This window comes from Schistocerca gregaria, chromosome 7 (genome assembly GCF_023897955.1).
Source record: "Schistocerca gregaria isolate iqSchGreg1 chromosome 7, iqSchGreg1.2, whole genome shotgun sequence".
NCBI lineage: Eukaryota > Metazoa > Arthropoda > Insecta > Orthoptera > Acrididae > Schistocerca > Schistocerca gregaria.
The window spans coordinates 293775722-293786397 of NC_064926.1; the positions used below are offsets into that span (position 1 = coordinate 293775722).

General features: G+C 44.0%; 1 protein-coding gene across 1 annotated transcript; it reads right to left on the reverse strand.

Annotated features, from left to right (window-relative positions):
• Window positions 1–833: 833 nt before the first annotated feature.
• On the reverse strand, window positions 834–7275 carry LOC126281961 (uncharacterized). The gene is made up of 2 exons (XM_049981333.1): window positions 6803–7275; window positions 834–1375 (listed from the first exon to the last, which is right to left on the reverse strand). The coding sequence occupies exons 1-2, from the start codon at window positions 7232–7234 to the stop codon at window positions 977–979; spliced, it is 831 nt and encodes a 276-aa protein (XP_049837290.1). The 5' UTR covers window positions 7235–7275; the 3' UTR covers window positions 834–976.
• Between the last annotated feature and the right edge of the window lie 3401 nt (window positions 7276–10676).

The window sequence follows — 10676 nt, forward strand, 5'->3', positions numbered from 1 at the left end:
CTTTCAGAAACGACTTCCTGACACTTAAATATATACTCGATGTTAACAAATTTCTCTTCTTCAGAAACGCTCTCCTTGCCATTACCAGTCTACATTTTATATCCTCTCTACTTCCACCATCATAAGTTATTTTGCTCCCCAAATAGCAAAACTCATTTACTACTTTAAGCGTCTCATTTCCTAATCTAATTCCCTCAGAATCACCCGACTTAATTCGACTACATTCCATTATCCTCGTTTTGCTTTTGTTGATGTTCATCTTATATCCTCCTTTCAAGACACTGTCCATTCCATTAAACTGCTCTTCCAAGTCCTTTGCTGTCTCTGACAGAATTATAATGTCATCGGCGAACCTAAAAGTTTTTATTTCTTTTCCATGGATTTTAATGCCTACTCCAAACTTTTCTTTTGTTTCCTTTACTGCTTGCTCAATATACAGATTGAATAACATCTGGGAGAGACTACAACCCTGTCTCACTCCCTTCCCGACCACTGCTTCCCTTTCGTGCTCCTCGATCCTGCCTCGATAACTGCCATCGGGTTACTGTACAAATTGTAAATAGCCTTTCGCTCCCTGTATTTGGCCCCTGCCACCTTTGGAATTTGAAAGTGAGTATTGCAGTCAACATTGTCAAAAGCTTACACTTCTATATATTCCTTAAAGTGGTCACGCATTTTGTACTCGAAGTTCTGCTAATTCTTTCATCAACTTCAATGCAGTGATACAAATAAAAGGTGTATGTACTTCCATAATTGGAAAAAGTCGGGAGGGATAAGGGGAGTTCTCGACGAAGATGTAAATGGTTACTGAATGAGACGGAGAGACAGGCAAATGTTATGGAGAGCCATTCCGTTTGGCCATTTATTGCAAACTAGAAAAACATAGCATCACGATAACAAAGAAACAAAACGTAACAAAAGGAACAGACTTTGTAACATGTCAGGTTTGGTGTGTGGACGATGTCCTCGAGGTCGATCACCAGTGGTGTCCGTGGCCGCCGCCGCCGCCGCCGCCACCGTGGCCGCCGTGGCCGCCGCCGCCGCCGCCACCGCCGCCGCCGCTGCTGAAGCCCCAGTGCTTGTGTTCGTCGTGTCCGCCCTTCTTGCCGTAGTCCGAGTGGTGGCCGTGGTGCGACTCGTGGCCGCCGGCGCCCTTCCAGCCCTTGTGGTCGTGGTGGTGGTGGCCCTTCTCGTGGTGGCCCTTCTTGCCGTGGTCGCCGTGGTGGTGGCCGGACTTGTGGTGGCCGCCCTTGTGGTGGCCGCCCTTCTTGCCCTCGTGGTGGTGGTGGTAGCCGCCGTGCTTGCTGTGGTGGCCCTCGTCGTGGTGCTCGTCGTAGAACTCCTTGTTCTTCTTGTACTCGTCCAGCTTGTGGATCTGCGAAAGCACACGGTACGTTAGTGGTAAGTCGACAACAGAATCCTTAGAGAACCCGTGTGACATTTATTTCTCTGCATAGACAAATCGCCAGCAAGGTGAGTTAACTGCAGCTCATTTAATCTCTGAAATGCAAAATCGGCAAGACATTTTACATTTTCGTAGGAAAAAAAAACAAAGCAGAAGGACATGAAATTTCATGCCTCGCCTGACTCCGCACAACAGAGACAGGCATAAAAAGAGCCATACGGAGTGGCCGAGTGGTTCTAGGCGCTACAATCTAGAACTGCGCGATCGCTACGGTTGCAAGTTCGAATCCTGCCGCGGGCATGGAAATGTGTTTTGTCATTAGGTTAGTTAAGTTTAAGTAGTTCTCAGTTCTAGGGGACTGATGACCTCAGAAGTCATAATGCTCAGATCCACCAGACATAAAATGTTGAACAGAAATCTCTCATTACTCTTTCATCACACGCTAGATCTCAGATTCCGATTCTATGATTCTACGGTTAGTCGGCAGCTTTATACAGAAAAACAAGTAACATCTGAAGCGTAAACCTCATTCGAAATTTTACGACAAGTAGAGAGCTGTTCATCGCAGTAGAGGTGGAAGCACTGGAATATCCAGAATAATGAAGGTATCGGCAGTTTCAGTTGGTCATACTGGGAAAACTAGCAAAGTAAAGCTCTAGGGGCAGGAATAGAAACCGATGGACAAGACTGCGAATCGTTCAGTGAACCACTGTCCACTGAATCTCATCCAGATAGGCTGAATTATCCGATCGTAAATATCCTATTATGGACACGTATCGAAATGTGAAGTGATACACAAACCTGTGATTAGACTGTATAACAATTCGTCGTTAACTTAGTTTTTGATTCGTTCGATGTACTACATTTTTCAGTTAGGTGTCTGTGGATATCTACCTTAGATGCCATCGTTGGTCAAAACACTACTGAAAGTTTCTAAATGACGAGTTCAGTATTATTCTTTCAATTTTGCTTCAAGTAACTATCACTTGTTTTATCTCTCTTACGCCACCTATGGAACGAAGATTTACCGGTAATCCCGAAGTATTAAGTAAACCACTGTTTGGTTCCAACAGAATATCACATAATCCTTTTACTGATGGATTTCAAGGGGGCTAAGAAACAATGCGACGACTTATTCTGTGTAAGTCAAAACTGTACAGATAAGGAATGCAGTTCTACATCCAGTTGTAATAAAGCCTCAACATTTCGCTAGTAAAATTTTGAATGAAAGAACCGCACTGAAAAAAGTTAAATCTATTTAATACGTTACTAATGGTGAAATACAATGTGGCTGCCTCTTAGATACAGCTATACCAACGCAAGGGTTGTATTTATAGATGATTGGTATAATAGTGCTTCCTCGTGCCTAGGCATGAAATTAGAGAGTCGTTTTCTATTCTAAGTATTATTTCCCTGGCTCTTTAGATGCTACTTTCGGACCACATTGATATCTTAGTTGCTTGAACTATCTTTCTAATAAGTGCCAGATAAGTGTGCCACAAAAGAATGGAGTGCATAGCGATGTAAAGAACTTCGATAGCTTGCTTTTGGACGTTGTGTTATATACCCTGGACTATACTAAAGTGAGACTATGTCTTCTTTTTTCGTAATATGTAAGACAAGTCTTCCGAAAAAATGACGCTTTGTTACACGGTAGCTATGTGCGCGAATAGAGCATTGCAGTCTCCACTTGTATAATTTGATAGTGGAGGTACAAAATCAGTGTACGTCCTATGTTGTTATGCCCTTGAACGAATGGGAATGGTTCAAGAGCGAGCACGACGTCTACCAACCTGCACGCCTTTCTCTGTTTCTCAGCCCATTCTTGCGTGGAATTCAGCATACATGATGCCTCACTCGCGTACAGAGATTTTATTTCGTACACAAAAACCGACGCATCAAAAAAGGAGCGATTTCATTAATGGACTTTAAAAATGTTTTCGATAGGTTTCTTAGTCATAAATACCTGAAAAAATTATAAAAATCTGTATGGGCACCAATTTCACAAATACAGTTCGTAATTTGTTACTCTTCTTATCCGTACTGAGCTCAATGCAATTTAATAAAGAAGGTAAAACATTGATGCCCTCATATTGGATCTAAGCTAGTTATGATTATCTGAAAACGGTAGCTATCTCCAGCGTCCTTCTTGGGTTTGATAGTTCTAGTTACCCTTTTCTCTTCGCTATATTGTTACCTGAGACGTGTGGCACTTTCACCATTTTGCTTTCAGAGCATCTAGAAGTCTCCCTTTTTGCTGTGTCCCTATTTCCAGTTCGTTTATGTATACAGAGTGTTCCAAAGAAAACCGACAAGCTGCAGGGACAGATTTCTTAAAACAAAACAAAAAAACTATCTAGGAAACAAGGGCTCTAAAATGCATACCTTACGAGCTGTAACAAGTAGTACATCTCTGATACTATGAAAGAGATATCTTCTATTGCTTTAAAAATTTTGGGAGGAAGTAGTATGGACCAGACCATGAAAAATTGTCGAATAAACATGGGTGTCTAAAATACTTATTTAATGATCTATGAACACGTGTTCATCTTTGCTACTGTGAAGCACATCTTTTCTACTGAACAAGTGCTCATAGCTCTTAAGGTACAATATGCGTTTTATACCCTATGTTTAGGAGATTTTTTTATTGCTTTAGTGTACGGAACCCGTCCCTAAAGCTTGTGCGTGTTTTTGAAGGCACCTTGTACACAAGGTTAGTCAGAACTCCGCCGAAAGCTTCCATATGTTGTTCTGGGATACCTTCTGAGTACTTTGGTGCAAGGGACCAACTACATCTGATAGCTCGTGACAGTCTTAAAGCATTTCCTTTCGTTTCTTGTCTCAGTTAGCTATGTATCCGTATTGTACTGAAAATAGTGCACAGCAGTGCAAACGTCGAAGGTTTGGGCTGTGTATCTTGTTTACACTTGCTCACGGTATCTGCTGCAGTCAACAGTAATGTCCTCTTTTCCTCGTTGCCCTCAAGTCTGCATTCTGTACTGAACAATTCTGTCTAGAGCTTTGTTGTCCGGCAGTGTTGGTTGTGCGTTAACAGTGGTACACAGCAGTACTATGAACTGGTTTAGTATTGAAAACATTGATCCGATAAGAACCTCGTGTGTGATTTCAGCGGGCGGCACAACGACATTAAGCTGAGCTGTTCGAGCACCAATGACGAAGGCGTCACAGCCGGCCGTTGTGGCCATGCGGTTCTAGGCGCTTCAGTCTGGAACCGCGCGACCGCTACGGTCGCAGGCTCAAATACTGCCTGGGGTATGGATGTCTGTGATGTCCTTAGGTTAGTTTGGTTTAAGTAGTTCTAAGTTCTGGGGAACTAATGACCTCAGATGTTAAGTCCCATAGTGCTTAGAGCCATATGAACCATTTGAAAGCGTCACAGCCCTTATGAAAAAAATGGCTCCGAGCACTATGGGACTGAACTGCTGTGGTCATCAGTCCCCTAGAACTTAGAACTACTTAAACCTAACTTACCTAAGGACATCACACACATCCATGCCCGAGGCAGGATTCGAATCTGCGACCGTAGCAGTCGCACGGTGCCGGACTGCGCGCCTAGAACCGCTCGGTCACAACGGCCCAGCCCTGATGAGTCTGAGGATCCTTGCATTACTCCGTTTTATGCGTTGCACGTTTTGGCTATTGGACATTGCCAATTTATTGAATGCTCCAGCAGCCACAGAACTGACCTTGCCCGCAGTTGCTGCTAGTTGTATGCAGCACCGCTACGCAGCATGTGCTGGAGTACTTGTTGTTCTTCGTGTTTTACGCTCCTTGTTAATACGTATCGATAAAATTTTTTGTAGTGGACTAATCTGTGTCTGTTCTACCAAACTGACGGGTAAAATTCCGCTGTAAAATTAATTTCCTTTGTAAACATAACGATGCCTTTCGTCTTCACTAGCCTCCACGTGAAAGACTCATTGAGCAGTTACTCATGGGAAAGTGCAAATATCTGTGGAAATATTAGAGAAAATGCACCTGATGATTTATCTCCACTTTGGATATCAGGAACTATCATGCTGCCAGAATATCTAAACTCTACTACTAAGAATATCTTAGGTCGACTACTAACATTTACGTCTAACTTCGGAAAACTAATTCTCTGAGTATCAGCTGAGTGAATTTTCCTACAGTAAGTAATCTGACCACAGTGCCTATAGTTGTGTGACACCATCATATATTGCTATCTACAAGCTAGACCTCTGTTTTGTATCATGACACATACACAGAGTTCCAGGGCTAGTCTACTGTATCTTTGTTGCTTCGACATTGGCACTAAACTAATGTGGCATATATTACCAAGTTGAATCAGGAGTTGTTTTTACTGTATCTTTGCCGCCTTAATATTCGCACTATACTACTTAGGATCTTTAATAAGGATATAAATTGGAGTAATGAATCAAAATTTGTCACAAGGCCGTGACTTGAAATCGGGTCTGCTGCATACATCCGAGCTTTGTACGTAATGGGGAAATCCTACTCGTACCTAAGGCCTATGAGATCTACTGATCTGATGTAATTATGTTTCCTTGTAGACATACTGAGAAGCTGAGGTAATGAATTATAATTTGTGTCAAAGGCAGGACCTGAACGTGGGTTGCGCCTGAACTAGTAAACATGCAGTAAACGATTCTCCTCAGCTTGTTAAGTCGACGTGTTATCGACTACACTAACCTGGAATTGTGGATAACCCAGATGCACCAACTACACTAGTCCATTTCCCTCCCTAAAACAAACTTCATTTTATGCCCCAGACCGTCTTGATTTCCCCGTTCTTAAGTCGTCAGTACTGCTGAGGTTCACCGATATTGGAATAGCACCCAGCTTTGTACGTAGCTGGATAGTCCTGCCTGTACCTGAGGTGCAGGTGATCATTTGGTATGATGGAATTACATTTTCCAGGAGATGTATTGAGTCTCAGCTTTATTTTCGGTAAGGGTAGAAACTCTCTGTCCGAACAGCTCTCTGAAGGTCCAACGGTACCGGGAGACCGACATGTCACCCTCAACGGACAGGCGTCACTGTATGCAGTGACGGAAGGGCATGTGTTCGGCTCCCTGCTCTCCCAGCAGTAATTAGTTTTCGTGACCAGAGCCGCTGCTTTTCATCCAACTGGTCTCAAAAGGGCTGAGTGCATCCCGTTCGCCAACAGCGCTCGGCAGACCTGCACGCTCACCCATCCAAGTCCAGCAGTTCTAAACTTCAGCGTTTTAATCGGAAGTGGTGTTCCCACTGCAGGACCATTGGCCTAATAAGGACAGAAGCTGAAATTCTGAATATGACCGCGGTCCCCAACGCCCTTCCCAATGTGGGCAGTTTCAAGTACAGTGCCAGTTACCCCATTCATTTCGCTACACGGTCGTGGTTTGAACGCACCTCGTGGTGTCCCTTGGTGCTGTGGCCCTTGTTGTAGCTGCCCTTCTCGCCGTACTTGTGGCCCTTCTCGCCCTTGGCGCCGTAGTGGTGCTCGCCGTAGTGGCCGCCCTCGTCGTGGTGGCTCTTCTTGTGGCCGCCGTGGTCAGAGTAGTGGCCGCTGTGGCCCTCCTTGTCGTGGTGGCCCTTCTCGCCCTTCTCGTAGCCGTGGTGGCCCTTGTAGCCCTTGTCGCCCTTGCCGCCGTGCGACGAGTGGTGGCCGGAGTGGTGCTCGTCGCCGCCGCCCTTCTCCCAGTGGTGGCCGTGGTGCGAGGCGGCCGCCACCATGTCGTCGAGCTCCACCACGTCGCCCAGGCTGCGGGCAGTGGTGATGCCCACTAGCGCCGAGGCCACCGCGGCGAACGCCACCAGCAGAAGGCACCAGCGTGTCGCCATGGCGCTCCTTGCCGAACGCTAAGCTTGTGGTACGTCTTGCCGACGGCGCGTCCCGCTTTTATAGCAGCCCCTTCCCTCCCGGCGGCCTCTGCTGCTCCTCTCGGTCGGCCGGCGCTTTCTCTCGTTTCCACCCTGGCGGTGCGGCAAAGAGAAGAAAATGACAGCGCACAGCGGCCGGGCTCGACAAGTCGGTGTCGCGCAAGAAGCGCGCCCGCTTGCGGCGCCCAACATTTTGTGGTGGCGCCGATTTCCCGTTCGTCTGCACCAGCGAGCAGCGGTTCCGGGCGGGGCGTGCCGAGACGACGCAACCGGTGCTCCGCCCGTGCCGGCTGTTACTTAATGCGAAGAGTCGCCGCAGCCGCCGGAACGAAGTTATAAAATCTCGGTGAAGACCACTCGGTGCCCCGATATTAATGCTCTTGTCGTACAGAAACCTCCTGATATAACGAAATGACAAGTCAGAAGAGTGCACTGTTTACAGATCTCTCAAACGCTCTTTTTCACTCGGAGCAAGTAGCGATGCTATTGTTTACTTCTTACACCGCTGACATTCGTTGCACCTGAACTAATAAAAATGCAGTAAACGATTCAGAGCTGTCAAGTTCTCCTAGGCTTTTCATTTTCAATGTCAGCGAAGTTCTCGTAATACACAAAAAACATGAAATTTACGTTACGTCACGAACTTCTTACTGTCGAGTTTATATTATTTACCGAAATATCTAAGGGTGATTACGTTTTTTTCATTTCAGTATCTCAATCTCTAAAAACAGAGACCTTGTAGAAGCGGTTTGTTGCCATCTGTCTGTATGCCTGACAGACTGTTAAGATTTTTTTTTTCTCTTGTACATAGTGGCTTACCAAGTTCACATTTGCGTCACGTAGTAAGATTTGTGGTCCCTTGGTGGTGCAAAAGCTTTAAGCGCCTAAATCAATGCAATCTAAGCGGTCGGCCATTTAACTCACGCATATTGAAACTCGCAAAACCCACGCATCAAAATCTATAGGTGCTTCCCTTTGACTTGGAATCGTGAAATTCGGCAAAAAGCAGGGTTTCACAGTGCAGGTAAAAAAACATCGAAAATTTTGTCGTACAGAAACCTCCTGATATAACGAAATGACAAGTCAGAAGAGTGCACTGTTTACAGATCTCTCAAACGCTCTTTTTCACTCGGAGCAAGTAGCGATGCTATTGTTTACTTCTTACACCGCTGACATTCGTTGCACCTGAACTATTAAAAATTCAGTTAACGATTCAGAGCTGTCAAGTTCTCCTAGGCTTTTCACCTTCAATGTCAACGAAGTTCTCGTAATACACAAAAAACATGAAATTTACTTTACGTCACGAACTTCTTACTGTCGAGTTTATATTATTTACCGAAATATCTAAAGGTGATTACGTTTTTAGATTTCAGTATCTCAATCTCTAAAAACAGAGCCCTTGTAGAAGCGGTTTGTTGCCATCTGTCTGTATGCCTGACAGACTGTTAAGAATTTCTCCTTAGCTTTTCACCTTCAATGTCAACGAAGTTCTCGTAACACACAAAAAACAGGAAATTTACGTTACGTCACGAACTTTTTACTGTTGAGTTTATATTATTTATCCAAATATCTAAATGTGATTACGCTTTTAGATTTCAGTACCTCAATCTGTAAAATCGGGAACCTTGTAGGGGCGCTTTGTTGCCATCTGTCTGTTTGTCTAACAGACTGTTAAGAATTGTTCTTCTTTTGAACACACTGGCTTATCAGTTCACATGCACGTCACGTAGTAAGATTTATGGTCCCTTGGTGGTGCAAAAGGTTTAAGCTCCTAAATCAATGCAATCTAAACGTTCGGCCATTTAACTCACGTATTTTGAAACTCGCAAACCGACGCATCAAAATCTATATCGTGCTTCCCTTTGAATTGGAGTCGTGAAATTCTGCAAAATGCAAGGTTTAACATGGCAGGTAAAAAAATCCGGAAATTGATGGTCTGTAGTTATATAACACGAAGATATTTCTTGTCATTTTTTGTCGGTCTGCCTGTCTGTCCGTCTGTTAAGACTAGTTTTGCTGTGGAACAGGTTAGCATATAAATCTGAAATTTATGACACTTACTAAAATGTACGATCCCCTGACGGCGTAAAAAATTCAAGAACCTATGTTAAAGTAGCTAATTAAAGATTCGGCAATTTATGTTACACATTTTGATACTCTTATATTGCATTCGCAAAACGTAAAGTGTACTTCACGCTGACGTATAATAATGGAATTCGTCGAGAGACAAGGTTTCACTGTACAAGTAAAGTAATAAAACTGTGAAAAATGTTAAATTCTAGTTACATCACATAAAATCATATTTTTGTCGTTAGAACATACGCTGCATTCATCATCCGTCAAAATCATAATGGACGAATATTACTGCGTGCAAAAATAAAATGCTGGTGGTGTGACGTTTTACTAAGCACATAAAAAATATTTTATTGAATCTTATATATTTACGTATATAAACTTAGTCCCCTGATCGCTTCTTTTTGTCTGTCCGTTCTAATTTGAGGAACTACTGTAGAGAATTTGACGCAATCTTGCAATTCTCTGGATCGATAGGTTGCCACTACTTATTTCTAAAAGAGGCAAAAATCGTTGAAATTCTCGATTCCCAGGATGGATGAACTATACACATATTTACACATTTAAGTAAATACTCGAACTTGGCCAGTTTCTTTTTTTCCTAAAATCTCCACATTTACTACGTCGCGCTATATTCCTCTCCTAATCTCTAAAAGCCGGCCGTTGTGGCCGAGCGATTCTAGGTGCTTCAGTCTGCGACCGCGCGGCTGCCATTTGAACCTGATCTCTAAAACTTTTGATGTTTACATAGAATTCTTCTGGTGACTGAACACCCGGTGACATCGGAAGAATTCTGAAGAGGATGCCAGAATAGTGGTCTAAACGGCTCAAATGGGTATTAGCACTATGGGACTTAACTGCTGTGGTCATCAGTCCCCTAGAACTTAGAACTACTTAAACGTAACTAACCTAAGGACATCACACACATCCATGCCCGAGGCAGCATTCGAACCGGCGACCGTAGCGGTCACGCGGTTCCAGACCAGCGCCTAGAACCGCTCGGACACACTGGCCGGCCAGTGGTCTAAACGGCCAACATTCTAGAAGTTTGAAGAATTTTGCGTCAATTACAACTGCCAGGAAAGACTTGAGATTTACTCAAGCCACAATTCATTCTTGTCACCTTCTCACGTTTTCTAGTACCCACTTTGTTCTTCCTTCCGATAGCAGTGACCTTTATATGGGATTTTATTATCCAGGGCGGGCGCTTAAAAGCAATGCAACACATATTTTACTGAAAGCATGTTGTTTTTATTCAGGATTCCAGTACACCATATTCTTCTCCATTGCCAGCTCTCACACTATCTTTAAGCTTCTATGAATTATCTGC

Bases quoted from the DNA above. Each gene is read 5' to 3' on its own strand.
- LOC126281961 (XM_049981333.1), bottom strand. From the start codon at position 7,234: ATGGCGACACGCTGGTGCCTTCTGCTGGTGGCGTTCGCCGCGGTGGCC. The intron at 1,376-6,802 runs GTGCGTTCAAAC...GTGCTTTCGCAG, and splicing joins GCACCAAGGGACACCACGAG to ATCCACAAGCTGGACGAGTA.